This window comes from Oenanthe melanoleuca, chromosome 15 (assembly GCF_029582105.1).
Source record: "Oenanthe melanoleuca isolate GR-GAL-2019-014 chromosome 15, OMel1.0, whole genome shotgun sequence".
Taxonomy (NCBI): Eukaryota; Metazoa; Chordata; class Aves; order Passeriformes; family Muscicapidae; genus Oenanthe; species Oenanthe melanoleuca.
The window spans coordinates 3,144,590-3,165,758 of NC_079349.1; the positions used below are offsets into that span (position 1 = coordinate 3,144,590).

Below are 21,169 nucleotides of genomic sequence, written 5' to 3' on the forward strand. Positions count from 1 at the left end.
AACGTGCAGGACAAAAGTATCTGAAATAGGGTGTCTGCAGCAAGGCCCCTCACTGCAATATTTTATGCAAATCCTATTTCAAAAGAACCAAAGCAAAACCTCCTTAAATTTGCCCTTAACTGGCTTATGGGAGTTTGGCCCAAAAGAAAAATTACTATATGACCTTAGAGAAAAAAAAGTCTTTATTATTAACCAGTTTTTTTGCACTGGATTATGTGCCTATTGGCCCAGACCGCTAAATAACATCTACACAATGTTTCTTTCATGTTTCAAGAATTGAAAATAACTGTACAAGGTTAAAGTACAAAAGTACACAAGACAGTGGACACGAAATATCCATGTATGAGTTCATCCCATCTGCTGCTTGGTTTGAAAAGTAGAACTTTAACTAAAAAATACTGTCCTCCTCTAGTTCTGTCAAGTTTAATGGAAGTGGGTATAACCTGATTACAACACTAACACCAGTATCACTAATCTGATATTTACAAAAAAAATTGTATTTTTCAATAAATTAAAGTCAATGCAACACCCATGCAAGCTAGAATGCTAGCTTTTTGGTGAACAAGGACCCAACATGTGAACAAGAACCTTCCACAGTCCCAAACTTCAAAACAGCCTTTTTTTGTTTTGTTTTTTTTTCCATTTTTCAAACTGCATCCATTCCTCGCATGGAAGATGTGAACCCCAAGCCCATTCCTCTTTGCGTGTGAGTCTGTGATCTCGCCATTTCATACTGTGCATCCAGATTCCTGAACACCTCCTCCTGCTGCTTCAGTGTTTTGTAACTCTCCTCATCCACAGAACTGCAGCCAGCTTCATCCTCACTCTGGAAACACAACACAAACATCAGCTCTGGGCAAGTGAGGTTCACTAATTCTTGCAAGAGTAAGAATTCAAGCATTTGGGTTTATTGCTGCAATGTTCTAGGTAAGATTTCCTCTGTCAAGAAACACACAGGCCTTCACCCAGTTGCTTTTTGAATTCAGATTTAGATGCTGCTTCTGAACTTAACCTAAAGCACTTAACTGCATCATGTTAACTTAAAATCTTTACTAAAGTACACTAAAAAAGTGAAAATATTATCCTGCAATTAATAAACTTAATTACATATTCAGAATTATTTACCTTAATGCCCATCAGTTTTCTGAATTTGACATTTTGGTCCTTGTTTCCAAAATTTAGTTTTTCCCATATTTCTGCAGACTGTGATTTATCCTGTTCAGATTAAAAAAAAAAAAACAAAACAAAAAACATTTTTTAGTAAGATTCCATAAAGAGCATAATAGAGCAGCAAGCAAAGGAGCAGTGCTAAAGACAAACCCTTTCTGTACCAGAGCTGGAAATAAAAGGTTGCCAAGTCTGCCATTCCTCCTGCAGCATCCTCACAGGAGCTCTTTGTGACTGAAGCCTACCTAAGCATGGTGTTCAGAACACAGGTAAGTTCCTTCCTTTGAAACTTCCAAAGGCTGGAATTCAGGCTTGAAATAAATTATGGAAAAATGAATTTGTTTTTTGCAATTAATCAATATACAGCACAAGTCAGGAAGAACTGCCCCAGAGAGCATTCACGGTTCTCCTGCCCTCCCTTTTGTCTCCCACCATTGCCATGGGAACTGGCTTGTTTTTCACATCTTGTGGAACAGTCTGTAAAGGTAAGAGCGCTTGTTGTGTAACTGCTGCAAGATGGAAACCAGCCTAACAAACACTTCTATACCCCAGCAACAAAAGACAAAAATACTAATATTAAAGTGGCCATTTTTTCCACAGTATCAGCAGGCAAAAGCTCTACTGAAATCCAGAAATTACTGAAAAAGCAACTGTGATAGATGTCTTCCTTACTTCAGTAATTGCAAAGGCAAATTTGACAGAGCACAAAAGCTTGAAGGCTTATTTGTATCTCTGACTTTTGTTAAGAGTTAATTACATTACTCTGCTCCTGAAAAGTTACCAGCAAGGTCATCAGACTTGTCTATGAAATTTGCAGTTGGAGAGGACACAACCATCACATGAGAAATCTCTACAGTGCCAGAAAGGAGAGGTTATACATTCCATACCTTAGCCATCCCTTCCCAGTTAAGGGAGACCATCTGGATTTGATGTTTAGTTACAAGTTACAAGTTGGAGGTAAACTCGCAAAAGTAACACTGAGATCCAACTATACCTCTGAAGCTTTATGACATTTGGGGTTTCCTTCAGTCTTGTGTCACAACTATTTATCACTGAAGGACGAATCATCCTAATCCTTTCACTCCTAAATCACAGAATATTCTGAGTTGGAAGGGTCATCAAAGCCCAGCTCCTCATTTTACAAAGTTTTTATTTCAGGCTGATAGCAAAACTTGCTATGAGATATGAAAGCTGGAAATAACATACATCAGCATCCTTAAACTGAGTGCAGGTATTACCAAATGAGTCCATGAAAGAAAGAAAAGCCAACATTACCCCTTCCTTTTTGCCTTGCCAAAGCATCTTCCTCTTCTTCTCTTGCTCAGCAAATTTCATGGGGTTCACTGCTGCTGGGTTGTAATAGCTGGGCACAGCTATGCCAGTCTCTGCCAGTGCCTTGGCCTGGAGTGCTGCCATCTGAGCTGCCATGGCAATCTGAGGGGTCACTTGTGTCCCCGATGCCAGCAGAGCGGCGACGTTGATGACGGAGCCTCCCGTGGCTGCAGCCGCTGAGGAACAAAGGGAACTCGCTAGAGAGAACTTGGGACTTTGGGAAACAACCCAATACACACACAAAACACAACCACCAACCTGCCCCAGAACCTAACAAAAAAGCCAAACCCCTCAAACATTTCCCTTCAACAGAAGTTGGAAGTGCACAGATAACAAATGTGTGATAAAATTCATGTAATTGTACCACATCGCCAGTAACTTCAGTAAACCAGAAATGCACCTTGTGGCTCTGAACACCTCTGAGCAAGCAGCAGCCCAATGGCCATCATGAAATCATTTCACAGCCCAACATACAACATTTTTCTTGTACATTATCAAGTAATAAGAAATCTCAATCATTTTTGTTAGCGTTTTGTTTCTTATTTTTAGTTCTTTTTTTTTTTTAACACTTCCTAGTTCTTGTTGTTTTTCTTAACTATTACATAAAGACAACCTGCCCAACTGTTGGATAAGACTGCAATACTCCTATAACATAAGCTTATCTATTTTCCACTCATACTATTGCTCAGGATTTAATCTGATAGACATGCACTACCTGCAGCCATTTCTTGTTGCTTCTGTTTTTCAACCATTTCCTTCTCTCTCTGTTCTTGCAATTTCTTTGCTCTTTCCAGCCTAGAGGTACATGAAAATAAAAATATTTAGACATGCAAAACACCAGAAGCTTATTCATATCCCACATGATTAAAATCAGCAAAATTTCTGACCTTCTGGCTAAGGCTTCCTGTGCATCCATAGCTGTGTTCCGTCCCCGGAAAGGCGGCGGGCTCGGACTCCGGCTGTGGCTCCTGCTGAACCTTCGGGGCTTTTCAATTCTTTTCTTTCGCTCTCTGCAACCAAATTTAACAGTTGCTAAAACAATGAAACACGTGCAGCTTAATATTTCATAAAGTATTTGATCACAGCATTGAAAATCTGCTTTATGATTTATATGGAGTTCTCAAGAAAAGCTTTCAGAGTTTATACTACAACAGTCGCCTTGTAAGAACACAGAGCTAAAACTGAAGATTCCAGCTGTAGCAGAATGTGCAATTCTGGGTATTCATTTACACTCTCATACTCAGTGTTCAGAACAAATAGATCTGCCCTAGAGATTCTAAATCCTAAGAAAAATCATCTAATTTCTGGTAAAAATTGCAAGAGAACTTGAATTAATCAAGCTAGAAGAATGCTTTAAAACCATAAGAGACCTCAAAGCACTGTAATTATGTTAATAAGGAGCATTTTGAAGAGGCCCAATTTAAGAAGTGGAATAGTACTTCAGGAAATTACTATTACTCTCCCCTAAATGTGCTTTGAGGGAGTTTACTACGCTGAACATGTGATTTGCCTTGGGTTTCTCTTGGGAACAGAACTCTGAAGCATAAATTACCAGGAGCCTGACCATCTGAAAAGAACCCAGCTAAAATGTATTTTAACCAAAATACCAAAACATTCAGTTCAACTCTTATTTACTAACATTCCCCCCACCTCCTTCCAAGCAGGAGTCATTCTTATATCTATATACAATCCCATCTAAACAACAGCTACTCAAAAGACATAAAAATTACTATGAGCAGCAGTTCTCCGTGCCAGGATCATCATTATCTGCAGTACAAGAGAAGGGCTTATCCCAGTTTAAGCCTGTGACACTGGTGTTTCAAACAAATAAGTTACAGACACTAGAAGTGCTCAACAAAGATTAATTTACAGGAGATATCACTCACACTTTTCTCAGATTTGCCATAACCAATAAGTTGAGATGTATAAAGCTGTTTTTGTAATTTTTTAACTTAGATGTTATTATCACCCATTTGGGGCAACAGCTAACTGAGGAGAATGGCTAACTTCACAACAGCCACTTTCCATGGTATTCAGAAATCCTCTTTCTTTTGTTTGCAACCTGGGCAGCATCTACAAACATCATGAAATGCAGACTGTAGTTACAGAAAGATCCTTGTTTACATGACAAATCTGGTAGAATACAAAGGAGGCAAGACTTATCTTTTCAGAGAAGATGACAAGATGCAGATTCAGGCACTGGGAAGTGACAGATCTGCATTCCTGAGATAAGATGTAATGCATGTTTCAAAGATACCTTCATTTTTCCCCGTGCTGACTATTGTTGTTTGGTCTTGTCTTTGGTCTGTGATGCTTTATTGCACTGGTAAACATTAAGGAAATAAATATTTGAGCTTTTGTATTGAAGTATTTCCATCTGAAACAAGCAGCTGGTGTCACGTTTTCCACCTAGCATTTAATCAGAGCCACACCACTGAAGAACCGCCAGGAGGTTCTAAGCACACAAAAACCAAAATATTGGTTTAAATGCCCATAAGGACAAATCACCCAAAAATCAGAGCTTGAGGTTATGCAAAAAACCATCAAGGGAAGGTCAAGCTCTGCTCCTTACAAATGCTTCTGTCACAGCCTGCTCACTGTTACACAACAAAAACTGCATGTCAGGTATGAGGGAATTCCTTTCACAGGTGAGTTTTAACAGGGTAGATGTGCACATCACATTTATCTGGCTTGTGCTGAGTTTGCCTTGAGGATTGTCCCAAAAGTCACCTTCTTTTCAAGGCTTTGTCTGAGCCCTGAACTTGATGTGTTCTAGCTCTAGATAAAAAACTTATGCCTCATTTACTTTCATTCTCTATGATTTGTGAGACAAACACCACTTAAAAGAAAAGGATTCCTGCAGTATGGCCACCAGCATCCCACAAGGCCTGTTTCCAGCTGGAAAAATTCCTAAGCTATGACTACCCCTTACTTTTCCTTCCCACATTTGATGTTTCAGGTAATTTGAATTCCACAGTAGAAGCCAAAATCTATTCTGGGACACGAAGTTTTCATGGAGCCTTGACACACCATGTTCAAAGTGACTTTTAAACAGAGCACATTATCTACAGTAACTGGAAAAATGGGGGGCTGAAACCTTGCACAACATGCTGAATGTGGCTTAAATACCATTAAATCCAAGTAATGTGTACCAACTGCAGACCCAGCTCTACTCACCCCAGCTCAATGTTTGGTAGAAAGTGCCTGTCAAAAATATGACACAAACCACGTAATTCAACTACTTCTTCAGAAAGGTAAGTCTTCTGAACAGTTTCACAAGAGATGTTGTAGCATTACACAAGTGTGATTGTTAAGACTCCAATGTTCCACTGTAATGCTGAGTAGTCGTAACCAGTCATAGAACAATTTAAAATATTCTGGTGAAAACACTATTAAGAGAACTGGAACAGTCAACACTTTCTTGCAGCTCTGCAGGGACACTGATCTTTACTGAAACTATTTTCAACAAAACATCTGTAGCAGTGATTAAGTTGTATTTCAGCTCCACCACTGAGAAAATCTTACAGGGCATTAAGAATGCAAAGGTGATACAGAGACTCCACACCAAAATACTGAATACATTATCAGTATTGAAAAACATTTCTACACAGTGATGAAACTGGCCACTCCAGCATATCCCAGGTGAATTATGGAATCTCAGCTCTGCCAAACAGACCCAAACCAAGCCAGTACAGTCTACATCAAGCGCTTCTAGAATTTAAGGAAGAAATCAAAGCACTCGCGGAGAAAAATTAATGTGATAAATGTACTCAACTGAACTTGACAAAGAGGAGCTGGTAATCACTAACACTCAAGAGTACATTCATCTCATAACTAACCCATCTGAACCAAAATTTACCTTAACACCACACCAATTGCCACTTCACAAAAAACTAAATTAACTTTGTGGAGCTGATCAGAATTAGCTTCTAATCTGTGTATCTGCTCTGACAACCAGTGATTTCCAGTTAAACTTTGCTTTTATCATATGCACACAAACCGAAGGGATGAATACAGCAGTATACCAATCACACTACTATTGTATCAAACACAGGAAAGGGTCACCCGTGTCTTGCTCTTCATTTCTTCCCACTTAAATACTATTGCTAACCAGAAGTCACACTATAAAAAGACAAGAGCTTGAGACACTTCAGCTGTCTAGGACAAATGCAAGGCCAAGCAAATCACCCAGTCCTGAACCCACTTTCAGGACAGCTGAGAAAAATCCAAAACCGTTTAACTGCACTCAACGGACTTTAACTGGCAAACCCTTCCCATCAGCCCACCACACACTGCCCAACCAAACACCACCACGTACATGGAAAGTAACACTTACCTGCTTCTGCTCCTAGTTCTGCTTTTACTTCTACTTCTATGTCTGTGTCTAGATCTTGATCTAGAGCGAGATCTGATGCGCCGCTTCCTCTCTCTGCTGCGGGATCGGGATTTTTTCCTATCACGACTTCTACTACGATGACGTCTGAAACACACGCCCCAAATTCTTACACATGTTCTTGTGCTCAAATGCAGTTTGTAACTGGGGACCTACACATGGGTTTGTCACCACAGGGCACAACGCATCAGGCAGGGTGGGGAGACTGCAAACTACACAGGGAAATGCTCATGCCTACAACAGGCTAAGGGATGAAATAGGAAAGGAACCAAAGCCCCCCAGTCACAATTGAGCTGCACAGTGTCTGTAAATAACCATGCTCATCAATACTCCTATTTTTAGATGTTCATTAAAGTGTACATCTCAAAACAAATACAAAGCCAAATTAATCTGATGCAGGAGTCTTAAATCCAAAGGCACACAACTCTGCTCCTCTCCTTGGTATTCTGAGACCTTTGCGAAGAGGTGCCAGAGTTGCAGCTTGTGAGTCACATCCTGTCATTAGACAAAGCCTGTCCTTTGGTACCCTGTTCCTTGTACATCCCTCAGCTACAAAGGCAGAAATTCTGCTGGCAGCAGCCTGCTTGTCCCGGGCAATTCTCCTACCCTCAGAACATGCTGGGTGAGCTACCAGGCAAGGAGGATTGGCCAGCACTCCCTCTGAGGAAGCTCATGACTTGGGAGGTAAAGAGCTATGTCACCATAAAGTGTATTTGCTTTCCTGTCACTGACAATACATTAAATACATTTAATACTCCATTTAATATTTTCTATACTAATTATAAATGTGAGACATACCGCAATATAAAGTCATAGTGCTATTTTGTAATTTTATTTCAAATCAATCTGCAAAAGAACTACCTACAAATGCACTACCCAGTGAAAACTGAAACATGCAATATAAGCTGATGCTTCACACTAGGTCAGGAATGGAACTCAGCTGTATTTCAGAACTCTACAGTAATTCCAAACATGGCTTTTGGAAATGCACTCACACAATGATCACATGTAACAACTCACCTTTCCCGAGACCTGGATCTGGAATGACTCCTCCCTCTGGATGACTTTCTCTCTTTGCGTTTATGCCTCTCCTCACCATTCTCAGACGAATTTAGGCTGTCTCTTCCCTTGTCAGAAGAATGCTCTTTGTCATTGTGGTCTTCAGATTTGTGCTTCTTGGAGGACTTCTCTTTGGATTCATGTCTTCTTGCCTGTTTTAAGAAGAAGTTGGTTCTTTCAGGAAAATAGTGCAACAAAGAGAGTTAGTATGGGTATCAGAAGATAAAAATGCTAAGTTGTGATGCAACATTAGTAACCTTAGGAGTGTGACTCAATCATGAGCCACAGCTGCTTTACCTAACGCCACCAACTACCCAAAGCTGCAAAAGTACACTATAATTCTTCCCCCTTTTCCCTCCTCCCACTGTATATAAAGTATTTTTAAGGTATCCATCCAGGTATCTTTACAGTGTTTCTCTGTAAACTCACAGCATTGTAATAAAAAACACCTGTCATTTTCAGTTACTGTCTTCATTCCAAGTACTTAAGTACCTATCTTAAAGAACCTGACAATTTATGAATATGCATATATATAAATACAGTTGCAGTGACTATTTAATATTTGGCTGAGTCTTCCATGTAGTAAGTTACTAAAATCCACATGTAGTTCCAGACAAACTATTTTGCTTATAGAACCAAAAAAAAAATTCATCTAGTCATTATTAGGTAATCATTTTCTACAGCAAAACTCTCTTCAGTAACTTCCAACAGTTTTTACAAAGCAAAGTGGTAATTTACATGGCTGACATCCCATTTTAATATTTCATGCATCACTCAGACTTCCCACTGTAGTTTTAAATTACAGATATGCTGCTCCACTATACTGCAATTCCTTCCTGCAGTGCCTTTAAAAAAAAAAAAAAAAAAAAAAAAAAAAAAGACTCCTTTTTATAGCTGCAATGCCAAAAATATTTAGCAAGGTCAGGCCTGATTTTTGCCAGTGCTTTCCTTAGAGACTAAGTCATGACATCAACACCCTTTCTTAATATATCCAGTGTGTTTTGAAACCTTTCTAGCACAAAAGCATAGCCCACTTAAGTCTTCTGTTTAAATAATGGTTTGCTCAAGTCACAAACTAAACATGATTCATTTCAGATAAACCCCAATTATTGAAAAGTTGTTTTGTTTTCTTGCTTATCTAAATCTGTAAACTACGCATAAAACCTTCTCTTCCATTACAACCTCTCTCAAATGAGTTTGGAGAAGATGCTGTAATTGGTTTATATCCACTTGCTCAAGCCTAATTCTTCATTAATATGTATCCATTTTTAAATATATTTGATTACTGTCCTTCAAGTAAACAAGAATATCAGATAATTTTCCCGCTTTCACAGTATTTTTTTCTTACCCCTTTAATAATCAGTTGTTACATCTGAGGTTACCTGTACACTAATTTTAAGTATCTATTTATAAAAGCAGTTGTTCTCACATACATACTAAGAAGAATTATTGATATTCAGCATTTAGTCTACAGACAGAGCTTAATCCTGTAAATGAATGACAACAGTACATCTACTGTGGGAGATCATTTCTCATCTGTTCACTCTGCAAAACTCAAAAGCTGCTAAATAAATTGTGTAAGATTAGATCCAACAGCCTGGCAAGCACTGGACATGATCTTAAACACTTTTTTTTAATAATTAAAGAGAGTCTTAGATTTTTTTTTTATCACATCTTTCAGACACACGCTTAGTAATAAAACCACCATTATATCCCATAACGGATTTAAGATATTTTTAAGGGAAATATGAGTTTGAATGACTAATAGTTACCTTATCATGAAGTAGGCTTATAATTTTGCTATCTGAGTCTGCAGCGTCTTCAGTTCAGTCTCTTCGCGCATTAGCACGCTGAGTATGATTTATTATAGAAATGTTATCATGTGAGCTAAACAATAAATTATTCAATTTCACAAAAACTCGCCTAGATTTTTCTTTCCTCCTTTTTTTTTTTTTTTAAACAGAGCTTCCATTGGAATGGGGGAAAGAGAAGTTCCTGACCCAGGTTTGAGGTTAAAAAGTGCCTTATCTGTCCCAGCCTCTTGCCCCACACGGCTTAAGCTTCTTTATGATTATTTTGATGCTCCTGCTCTGCTTGTTTCAGCTCTTCTCTGGTGTGTGAGCCAGTTATTTTTAAGGCATTATTGATGCTGTCTCTTCTCACTCCCCTATATATTCATACACACACTTATTCATTTATTTTAAGAGACAGCCCTCTGAAATTTTGCTGCTACTGTCACATTTCCAGCTGACTCAGCTTGTTTGCCAAGCTATGACAGCATTTACAATTAAAGAATGCAATATACAGAGCTCAGTCGGTGGGGAATTATTTTTAATACACCTAAGTAGACAGGTATGTATAATTCAAAGTCCTGAACACTGTTCAGGAACAAGCCACCCAAGGCTTTTGGATAATGGAAGCTCTGTAAAAGTGATCAAGAACACCATTCTACTTCTCCACACGAACTCTCTCTTTTGGCTGTTTTCACAAAAATTAAAAAAAAAAAAAAGAAAAGAAAGAAATTAAGTTACTAGTTTCTGAAAGCATTTTCTATAAAACTATTACCTTGTCAACATGATGGCTGCAATCATGCTTCACTATGAAAGGCTCTCCATATCCATTTTTAAGCTTAAAGTTTTCAATTTCTCGTACTTACCATAAAGTCATTTATATAAGTTTACACATATGTGCATTACTACAAGATACTTTTTAAGAAGTACAATTACCTAAACACTACAAAGTGTTAATTACCTCTTTGCTTCTGCTGCGGCTTCTGTGTTTTCTTCCTTCAGTATCTGGAGAAGAAAACATTTACTGTCATTTACCAAGACAAAGAGAAGATCACCTGGCTATAATATTTCTAGCTTCTTTCAATTATTTCATCCCTTGAAGTCAAGATTTAAAAAGCAAACAGCACTTATTGAGTAGCTATTGCAGAAAGCAAACTCTAGCTGTTAATCCAAGTGCTTTGCATTTATTTAAGCTCTAAAACTAACAGTGTTTAACATCATACTCCAACCATGTTCTTCTGCCACATGACCTTATTCTTGCTGTAACTATGAAAAAGTATCCCAGCCTATGCTTATCTAATCAAAAGGAAACAAAATGGGACAGTTTCCTGTTTGGTGTGGTCTGACTCTGTCCCCCACTCCCAGATTCCTTCAACAATGATAAAACCTTTTCCCTTAGCAACTTCAATATTTAGAATACACCTCAAAAGTTAACAGATCCATTTTTTCCCAATTCTAACAAAGTTACTAGGGCTGAGCCAGTCTATTTTTCCCAAAACTGCTTCTAAGAGAATTCAGCTCCACAAGCAATTTGTTTCCATCAAGAGCATACCTGACTTCCGTCTCCTCTCCCGTGACCGTGAGCGTGATCGCGAGTAATGATGCTTTGATGTTCTGGGAGAACTGGAGGCATCTGATTGTTCCTTTTTCTTCTCTCTTTCTGGAGAGGATTTTTCTGGGGCTACTCCATCTCGTTCTGTATCACTACCCTACAAAAGGACAGAATTTTTAAGAAACAGAAAGTTAGGACTGAAAAGCAAGACAAAAAGCAATTTATCTCATGCTTCCTCTGCATGGTATTAGATGCATCTAATTTATTTTTTTTGTAAAGACACTGCTGTGTTTACCTCGTTTACCTTAGGCAAAAGCTTTACAGACTTGCAGTGAATGGTGTAATTGCATGCAGATTGATTTTTCAAGATTTTAATAAAGAGAACTGATATAAAGTTCACATTTTGCTCTCTCACTTAATGAAACTGTACTTTACTTTTTCCATGTACTTCTAAGACTATCAGAAACATTAAACTCTGAGTTTTCTCTAGATGCTGTTCGTAGGTCAGTCACTTTTTAGCATTTCCACGACTAGGATTACTTAAGCTCAATGCTGTCCCAACAGATCTGAGTGACCTGATGAGTTTGGGCATTACTAAGGCCCAGCACAAAATCCCCAGAGTGTTCTGAAGCATGGAATGAACTCTGAAGGGAAATGCAGTAGGTGTTACAGTTGGACAGGTCACTCTGGAATGAGGAAAAGCCTCAATAGTATCTCTGCAAAAATATTTATTTGTATGGGAGCACACACAGGTCACTACACCTGTTCCAAGATCACATTTTTCTCAGATAATGAAAACCAAGATGTTCCTTCCACGCCTAAATCTTCATATAGGAGGATTAAATCCAAAAAGTGACCTTGTGAAATCAAGATATTCTGTGACTGAGTGTGTGAGAAGTAAATGAGCACAACTGGTGTACAATGCACTGAAATGAACAGAGTGGAAAAGCACACACTGAGAAGGTGAATGTGCTCCCATTAATGATTTTACAGGTTCACTGCTCTTGCTCTGATCTCCTCCGTGCCAGTGACAATCAAACCTTCTGGACAACGTCACTGAGGACATCATTTGGCCCAGAATTGCTGTTCAGAAGACAATTAAATGTAGCAGAGGACTTCAACTTGCACTTTTCCACCAGCTGCAACTGGCAGAACAGTTTGCAAACTGAACAAAACATGGGAAAACCTCTCAAATGCTCATTCATATCCATTGCTCTGAAAACAAAGCAGCTACTTTTTCTTAAGCCACAAAAGATATTACAAATTGTCATTAATATATTGTGTGCAAATGGCACACTTCTTCATGACATACTACAGGTAAATATTTGGCTTTATATTTAAGCTACTACTGTTTACATTCTGAAGTTACTTGAGAATACCAGCTATGAGTGTTAATTAGTTGGCACTTAAAACACAATATCCAAGTGAAACTGAGCCCACTGCCACTTTTTCCAAGGCTACCAATCTCATTATTTACACAGTGCTGCTCATTAGTGCTCTTGTGCTCTGCACCTGAGGGAAATCTCTGCACTAGGAAAAAGAACAGCAATTAAAAACCTGACAAAATTCACTGAGATTATTCTCAGCTCTCAGACTGGCCACAGGCTCAGTGTTACCTTGAATAAGTCACTCACCTACACTTCAGGGAAACCTCTAAATACAGCAGTAGTATCTTTAATCTAAGTGCAAAATCAAAGTACATAATTGCAGCTCTTTTACAGAAAAAGGTATCTTACTCTTATCAGAGTTAAGTTACATAACAAAAAAAAAAAAATTAAGAAAGAATTCATTTTCTCTAGAAGTTTACAGTCCCCCTGTTCTGTTTCATCACTAGTCAAACTTTCAAGACAAGAACTTTAACTACCAGATCAGACATTGCAAAATGCTTAAAGCCAACTCTGAAAAGTTTTACCACTTCTAAGCTCTGCTTGTTTGTTAGTTTTTTTTGCTTCTGGAGCCTTTTTACACTCAAAACTATTTATCAACTTTTGAAAAAATTAACCACATCAGGTTAACTCTCTGATAACTCTTACTGTTTTTTCAACCCAATTAGGGGTGAAATACTTTTATACGTTACCAGATCACAGAATTCTTTTAGAGAAAATAAAGCCACACTTAGACCCTGCTTGAACACGAAGGGCAGTGATAACTACAGCAGAAGCATTTCCCTTAGATATTAACCATAAAAAACAGAATGGGAGCGAATTAACTGAACGCAAAAAGGCCTGTGACAAAACACAAAGAAAAAGGGCGAAGAAAAGGAGAGAAACTGAAATTTAACAGGACACGGGCACCAAGTCGCTCCCCTCACAGGGAAGCTTCGCCCCACAGTCGCCATGAGAAACGCCAGTATGGCCACAGCGCTTCTCCCCAAAGCCATGGAACCACCAGGGCTCACTCCCAGGGAATCTTCTCCTCTCCCCAAGCCCCGAGGAACGAACCAGAAACTTCTGGAGACGAGGATGGAAGCGGCGGGCGCAGCGCGGCCGCCCCTCCCCGAGCCCATCATGGCGCCGCAGCCCAAGGCGCGGCGGGCGCCATTTTGTGTCTCCGCGCACACGGCTCCCGAGCCGGCCCTCCCGGGCTCTGCCCCCCACAGCCCCTTCCCCGCCACCCTCGCCCCAAATCCCCGGCAGCGACCGCCGCTCACCGCCATGACCGAGCGCCCGGGCCGCCGGCCCTCAGCAACGTCCTCGCAGCGCTCGACCTCCCTCGGCTGCGCGGCCACAGCGATCGCGCGCGGCCCCGCCCGCCCTCACTGCGGGTGCCCGGATGTGGCGCTGGGGGGAGCGCGGGGGAGCGCGGTGCCTTGTGGGCCGGGCGGTGCGTTCGCGTTCGCGGAGGTTTGGCCGCCACCGCGATCCGTTCAGCCTGTCCCGGCTCCCGCCAAATTGAAACCCAGGAGCGGCTGAGGGGGCGCGGTCAGGGGAGCGCGGGGTCCCCGAGGGTACGGGAGTGTCACCGGTGCGGGGATCCTGAGGGCACGGGAGTGTCACCGGTGAGGGGGTCGATCCCGAGGGACGGGAGTGTCACCGGTGCGGGGATCCTGAGGACACGGGAGTGTCACCGGTGCGGGGATCCTGAGGGCACGGGAGTGTCACCGGTGAGGGGGTCGATCCTGAGGGACGGGAGTGTCACTGGTGCGGGGATCGGGGATTCCGAGGGCACGGGAGTGTCACCGGCGAGGCTCCAGCCTGGCCGAGATCCGCACTGCTCACTTGGTTCTAAACACGTTGTTTATAAAGGCTTCCTATGCAGCCATTCTTCCTGGCACAGTGTCCCCATACAATAATAAAACTAATAATTTACCTGTAGCCGTGTAACATTTTAGAGCTGTCCGCTCTACAAGATGTTCCTGAAATGTTTATCGCAGGATAAAGATGTGGAACGATATCGAGCTGCTGCTGAACGATGACACCGGGCAGCTCCCTGTGGGGCTGGGACACGAGTGTGGCACCGCCTTGTACCAGGTGGATACACTGCTGCAAATCACATCTTCGGAGAAGGTATCGCCCATCAAAGCTGTGCTTTTGTCTGTCTTAATAATTACCTGGGCTTCTTTGTTGTGTTGTCTGGAGTGCTCCTGTGTGAAACAACCTTCCCCTTCCAGGTCTCTGTGAACCCTGAGCTCCATGCATGCAGCTCCAGGGATGGCAGCATTGTTGTTGTGGACAGATCTGTGGCACTTCTGGACAGCACTGGGCTGTCTCTTCTCATGCACATTCAGTTTGGTGAGTTCTTTCCTTTGGAATTCCACTTGGCAAGTGAAAACTGGCTTTTAAAGTACCTGGGTTTGTACAGGAAAACTTGGCAAGTGTCTGACTAGCCTGTAAAGGGAGGTATTATAACAATTACCTAATTAATAAAAAGCTAATTTGGCTTCTGAACACAATTAACCATTTCAGTACAATTTATTTAGAATGCTTTCTAACTTTTCACTGCAATGGGAATAATGGATATGAAACCATCTCCTGTAGGCCCCTTCTCATACTTCATTTAGTCAAAATAATTTGTTTTGAAGAAATCTGGGGTACTTTTTTGTCCAAATTCTCGTGTTAATATTTATTCTTAAAACCCAGATCTTAATATCTGACATTTGTCTATGGAACTTTTCAGATTCAAATGTGGATGTAGTGGGTATGTGTCAAGACAAACAATTCCTGGTAGTTGGTGAGAGAAGTGGCAGTTTACATCTTATCCACATCCCATCAAAACAAACCTTGCTAACAAAGGTACAGTAACTTTTCTACTTCATTTTGCAAAACGTTCTCAGCCTTTCTTCAAGTTTTTTTAATCATTCTTCCAAATACCAAAGTATATCCTTGTCTTTTTGACCACATATTCTAACCAAACAGGTGAAATGGGCATTTCTGTTCCCATGAATAATGAATAAGTAAAATCTACTTAGGAATGGCATGCATAAACAAGAACCTTCATTTAAAAAAAAAGTTTAAAGTTTGAACTGATGATCAATATTTCATTTTTTTTAGTGAAGTACAGAATAATAGTTTTTATGCTGTTTCTATTTTAGATTTTGGTTGAACAATCTACAAGTGAAAAGACTTACTTAAATCTCTTTTTTGTTAAAGATAGTGCAGATGCAGGTAAGAACTGGATGATTTTTTTTCTCCCACCTTTGACTGAATTTTTGTGATTTTGTTCCACTTTAATAACTCTCATAGAAAGAGATTACAAAATAAGTAATACAGAAAATCATAAAGAAAAGTTAATTTCATATGCACAATGCAAAGCAAAGTTGTATGAGATTCTTTATCTCATTAATTATTTTACAAATGCCATAGGAAACAAACATTCAGAACTCAATACCCCTTTTGAGATTGTGCTAAATATATGAATATGCTTAAAAAGGAGGAATTCCATCTTTGTTCTTCTATCAGACTTCAGTAGTTCTGTTCTATAAGCTCCCAGCCCTGTATTCTGCTCAAGTTGGAAATGACAATTTTTTTGTTTAAAATAGTCTCATCTACTGGTCAGATTTTTTGGGGTCACTTATTTCACTGTCCTATTTACAGGCAAGTCTTCTCTTTACTTGCTCTTGAATACTTCAGTTTGAAATATTTCTGTTGGGTTTTTCAGGTGTTTATCACATGTTCATTCTCACAAGCAATGGATGTTTCTGCATTATGTGTGTCCCACTTGGTAAAACACAGGAAGGTAGGATAAGCTACAGACCCCTTGGGATTTCATGGGAACAGGGAGATCTGTACCCAAAAACTTTCTGTTTGTGCCTTTCTGAAATTTTGAAAAAGTTTATTAAACACTGATTTTTTTTAATTTTTTTTAATTTTTTTTTTAATTTAGCAATTGAGAAGATGGATATGACTACAGCAAAGCAAGTAAGAAACACCTTCAGAACTGGTAAAATTGTTAAAAGTGCAGAGTTTGTGAGCAAATTTTGCTGTGTAAATTCCATTGACTATTTACCTGTCCATTGTTCCACCTCATTGCTGTGATTGTTAATTTTTTCTGCACGTTTAGAAATGAGCAGAGATTTTATCCACTGGTTCTATAAGCAACTCTTTTTCTTCTCCATTTGTTTCCATCCCTTTCTCTCCCACCCACAAGTTACAAGGACAGATAAAGACATCTTTCATTGCCACTGGAGAGCATCACAGCCTGGGCTGTCAGGATTTTGTGATCAGCAACTCAGTCAACAAAATCCATTTGATAATTGGGGTAAGCACTAAGAATGTGATCAGAACCATTTGTATGTGATCAGCAATGGCATTTTTGGATCTGCAACAAAATTTGTTTCCAGCTGTTTGAAATAGAAGCTCATCAGCTTTTTGCACTGTTTTTCCTTTCATTTCCTTCACTGTAAATTTAAAAGTGCAGCCTGTCCATACTTTTTCTCATAAGGAAATAACTGCTGTAATTTCCAAAATTACTTTGTTATGATGAATGAAGAGGAAATATTTTCACCCTGAGTTTCTGAGCTTAGTAAATCTTTGTAAATCTTAGTTCCTGCTCTGTACTATCCTTGAGCTCACAGGCAGAGCCAAAGTTGGCAAAAATCTCCCAATCAGGTTCTCATTCAACAAGGCCTGCTAAAATAACAAGGTCTAATTCAACAAAGCATGAATTAAGTACAGGAACTAATAAAGAAATTAAAAATAAAGGCATGCTTTGAATGTAATTTGGGACTTCAAACAAGTTCTGAGTTTATTTTTTGAAGCCTGTTGAATTCAATGGGATTTTCCTCATTAGGCCCAGTGTAATTTCATTCAGCTCTTATATTCTATGAGAATGGAAAGTGGATATTTTGAAATGCTGTTTTCAAAGAGCCAAAAACTGCTGAGTGTAACAAAGGCTGGTCTTGAAAGGAGAAATGAAAAAAGTTAAATTAAAAATAAACAAATCAATGTATTTTTCTGAACATCAGTAGAGGAATAAAGTTAAATTTAGTTTTGCAGCTTTCCAAGTTAAAGATCAATTGTAGAAGCAGACATGTCAGTGGACAAATATCTTCTGCCTAACCCCATTTTACTTTGCCTCTCCTCACAGGGTAAAGGTGATTATGTGCTCTCCAAATGGGAGGTGAACCCCACCAATGCCCTGGTGTCTGCTCAGAGTTTTGCTGATTCAAGTCTGATCCAAGGTAAAGAAGGTTTTATCTTTTTATAGACAAGCATAGATTTCATGTTTAATTGCAGGATATACTAATTTTTGTTTATTTCATTGTTCTTAATAAATTCACATGTACCAAACAGGACATTTGTGTAAAGGTACAGCCAAAATGTGAGCTTCAAAATTGCAGATTAACTTAGTTACATAAATCACATTTCTCTTCAAGCTAAAATTTGCACAGTCCTACAAGTTCCATAAGGTTAAACTACAAGGTTTCCAACACTTGGTTGTGTATTTGAATATGTTTTTGCTTCTGAGATATATCTCACAAAATACAATGAATTTATGTGAATATTAATATTTTTTAGGTGCTGCAAAGCTTCAAGTCCTTGACAATCAGCTGTTTGTTTTGGATACAGAGGTATGGGTAATGATTTGGTTTAATCTTTACTTTACAGGGTTCTTGAACATATTATAAACATATTTTTAAAGGTTTAAAGTGAGGTTTCTGTAAAATGGATGTGTTTAGATTTGTGTTTATATCAAAGGCATCTTGATCTTCCTGTGTTGATTTTTTTTAAAATTCTACTCCTATTTATTGTTTAAGCCACAAAATGTAGTATTTTGGTCAGAAACTGTCTTCTATGAGAAAAATATGAAATCATGTCTGATTTTTTTAAATCTAGAACATCTTAAGCATGTGGGATATTTATTCTCTCACTCTAATTTGGGATTGGCCTTTATTACATATTGAAGAATTTCTTCTCACTACTGAGTCAGATTCCTCTCAAGTCACATGGTAAGTGAAGTGTTACAGCACCAATCCTGAGAAGTGAAAAGTTGTCTGGTGCTGTGATTTCTATGAAATATCTCTTTATTTTGACCCAGTTGCTGGTGCAAAACAGCATGTCCTTGTTAGAAATTCCTTTCCTTAAAAATTAAGATTACAACAGAATGTGTGAAAAAGTGTAACTACTGTTCTACAGTTGAAAAAGAAACTATTGAGCTATATATTAAAATATAAAGGGATTTTTAAATGTATTTGTTTTCATGGAATGCATAATTTTCTAAAATACAGAAGCAAAAATATTTCAAAGTTTTAAATTAAGATTCATACAGCAATTTTTGCTTTCTTTAATCTCCTTCTCATTCATTAGGCAAGGGCTTGCCAATGTGAAACTGATTGTCATGACAATGCCAGATGACAAACAGGTACAATCTTCTCTGTGTTCTGTTCCTTAATTGTTATGCAATTCCCCATAGGAAAAAAAAAAAGGGGGAGAGGGATGGAGGTGGCAAAATATTTGGGGCACAGAGAATTCTGAGGAGCTTAAAGCCCAAACTGAAATGTGGCCATTTACATACCAGGGTCTAGCAAGTGAGAGTTGTTGGGATTCTTGTGGTGACCAGGCCAAGCTATCCCTGGTTGGGGTTTTTATGGATTGTTTGGGGTTTATTTGTTTGGTTTTTTAAGGCAGGCAGACAAGGAAAAGCAGCAAAATTTACTATTATCTTACACCCCTTCACAGATTTCTTTAGAGCAATATCTCTGCTGCCTTCAGCATTTATCCCCAGGTACAGTCAGTGCAGTCAACTGAAATAAAATACCAGGGTAAACATTATACAATTTTAAATATTAGTTTAAACCTGTTGAATAATAGGCCTAGAGAGAGAGGGAGGCAACATCTGAAGTTTCATTAAACTTCCTCAAACTAAAAATCTGCATTCCATAAAAAGTTCTACAAATACTGCTCTCTAATTCCATAAGAATTCAGAAATTATTCTGCAAATATCACTCTCCCACCAGTGTAAGAGAAAAAAGTAATTCTGACTTCTTTGCTTGTTTTCTCCTTTTTTTTTTAATAGATGAGAAGCCTAATGGTTTTTGCATTGCCAACTATGCAACAGCTCTATTCTCTGGAAGTCTCTCTCATTTCTTCCCTTGTTCAAAGTGGGATTTGGACAGTAGGTTTTAATTTATCTATATTTTTTTTGTTCTTTGAAGAAATATAGTTACCTGAATATGTGTAAATATTAAAGAGGGTGCTGGGTTATTCTTGTTAGGTTAGAACCAATTTCTGCTAGAAATTATGCAAGAGCAATACAAAGAAAGATTAAGTGATGTATCCAAAGGATAAAGAAAAATATCCAATTATGAAGCAAACTGAACAATCTAAATTTGGTCTGAGGTCTCTTGCACTATTTAATAGCACTGCCAGTTTTTCCTGCTGCTGTTACAGCTGAAAACTGAGGGAAGTTTTTAAAGTTCTCTTAGCATAGAAAAATGCTCTGGATTTATTTGGAATTTATTTCATTTCACCTGATGGTTTCTGTCATTGCACACTGCAGGATACAATATACTTCTTGGAAGGAATTCATGAAAAGCATCAGATGTAAGATAGTATTTTGTTTATAACTAGCTCATTATTATATAAAAATAGCAGATTACTTCCACATAGAGTTGATAAATTCACATAGTTCCCTCTCATCCTCAGGCCCTCTGAAGATCCAGTTTCTATAGTTGTGATGAGAAGTTTAACTGAAGCCTTGCCAGAAAATAGGTACTGGTTTCTGTGAAAAACCATTGTATTATATGTATTTTTTTAATATCTGGACTTACATTGAAGTGGTTTATTTTATTTCATCCCCAGACTAAGTCGTTTACTGCACAAACACAAATTCACTGAAGCAGAGAATTTTGCTACTCAGTTTGGACTGGATGTTGAGGTGGGTTGTTAATTCATGATAAACACATTTGAGATTAATGAGTATAACTGAAATTATGAATAAGTTCCTACCCTGTAGTCCAGTAAAAAGTATTATAAGTATTACAAATATTATCAAGGCAGTGGAATGTTATATAAAACAGCTCACTTTTATTATTTTTTTAAACAGCTTGTATACAAAGTAAAAGCAAACACCATTTTAGAGAAACTGGCTTCAGCTTCTCTTGGGAGTTACTGCCAGGAAGCCTTGCTGGATCTTGGCAAGGAAGCCAAAGAAAATTTGCAAAAAATTCAGGTTTGTTTTTAATTCTACCCTCTTTCCCTACTAAAGCAATTCAAATTATAAAGGATTTTGGAATTAATTTCAGTTGTTTCCTTATGCAAACAGGACAACCAGTTTGTTGTGAATTACTGCCTAAATGCTCCCTGGCCACTGTATGAAACCACTCGAGAAATGCTGAATTATGCTAAAGTCAGAGTAAGGGGTTTATTTCTTTCTATTTCTTCTACTCTTCAACTTCTATTCCACCCTTCTGTACAACTTGAGATGGGCACAAGCCAT

The 21,169-nt window shown here is 38.8% G+C and overlaps 2 protein-coding genes across 4 annotated transcripts in view; one reads left to right on the forward strand and one right to left on the reverse strand.

The window, feature by feature from the left end:
• Positions 1-164: 164 nt before the first annotated feature.
• RSRC2 (arginine and serine rich coiled-coil 2) lies at positions 165-14,075 on the reverse strand. 3 transcript variants are annotated; one of them, XM_056504680.1, is made up of 10 exons: positions 13,944-14,075; positions 11,294-11,450; positions 10,703-10,746; positions 7,913-8,103; positions 6,836-6,979; positions 3,387-3,509; positions 3,215-3,294; positions 2,443-2,675; positions 1,126-1,215; positions 165-826 (listed from the first exon to the last, which is right to left on the reverse strand). In XM_056504680.1, the coding sequence occupies exons 1-10, from the start codon at positions 13,947-13,949 to the stop codon at positions 647-649; spliced, it is 1,248 nt and encodes a 415-aa protein (XP_056360655.1). In that variant the 5' UTR covers positions 13,950-14,075; the 3' UTR covers positions 165-646. The 3 variants fall into 3 exon arrangements, with proteins under 3 accessions (XP_056360655.1, XP_056360656.1, XP_056360657.1); XM_056504681.1 differs by having other exon boundaries at positions 7,913-8,125; positions 13,944-14,056; XM_056504682.1 differs by lacking the exon at positions 13,944-14,075 and adding an exon at positions 9,724-9,801 and having other exon boundaries at positions 7,913-8,125; positions 11,294-11,341.
• Positions 14,076-14,610: 535 nt separating this feature from the next.
• Positions 14,611-21,169, forward strand: part of KNTC1 (kinetochore associated 1) — a 30,119-nt gene continuing 23,560 nt past the window's right edge. Inside the window, exons 1-17 of the mRNA XM_056504679.1 lie at positions 14,611-14,799; positions 14,904-15,024; positions 15,410-15,525; positions 15,825-15,897; positions 16,391-16,468; positions 16,616-16,650; positions 16,880-16,990; positions 17,819-17,912; positions 18,250-18,302; positions 18,568-18,680; positions 19,039-19,093; positions 19,748-19,846; positions 20,231-20,274; positions 20,377-20,442; positions 20,533-20,608; positions 20,777-20,902; positions 20,996-21,085. Of these exons, the coding sequence (XP_056360654.1) occupies positions 14,674-14,799; positions 14,904-15,024; positions 15,410-15,525; positions 15,825-15,897; positions 16,391-16,468; positions 16,616-16,650; positions 16,880-16,990; positions 17,819-17,912; positions 18,250-18,302; positions 18,568-18,680; positions 19,039-19,093; positions 19,748-19,846; positions 20,231-20,274; positions 20,377-20,442; positions 20,533-20,608; positions 20,777-20,902; positions 20,996-21,085 (1,476 nt within the window). The 5' untranslated portion in view covers positions 14,611-14,673. The remainder of the gene's footprint in view (positions 14,800-14,903; positions 15,025-15,409; positions 15,526-15,824; positions 15,898-16,390; positions 16,469-16,615; positions 16,651-16,879; positions 16,991-17,818; positions 17,913-18,249; positions 18,303-18,567; positions 18,681-19,038; positions 19,094-19,747; positions 19,847-20,230; positions 20,275-20,376; positions 20,443-20,532; positions 20,609-20,776; positions 20,903-20,995; positions 21,086-21,169) is intronic.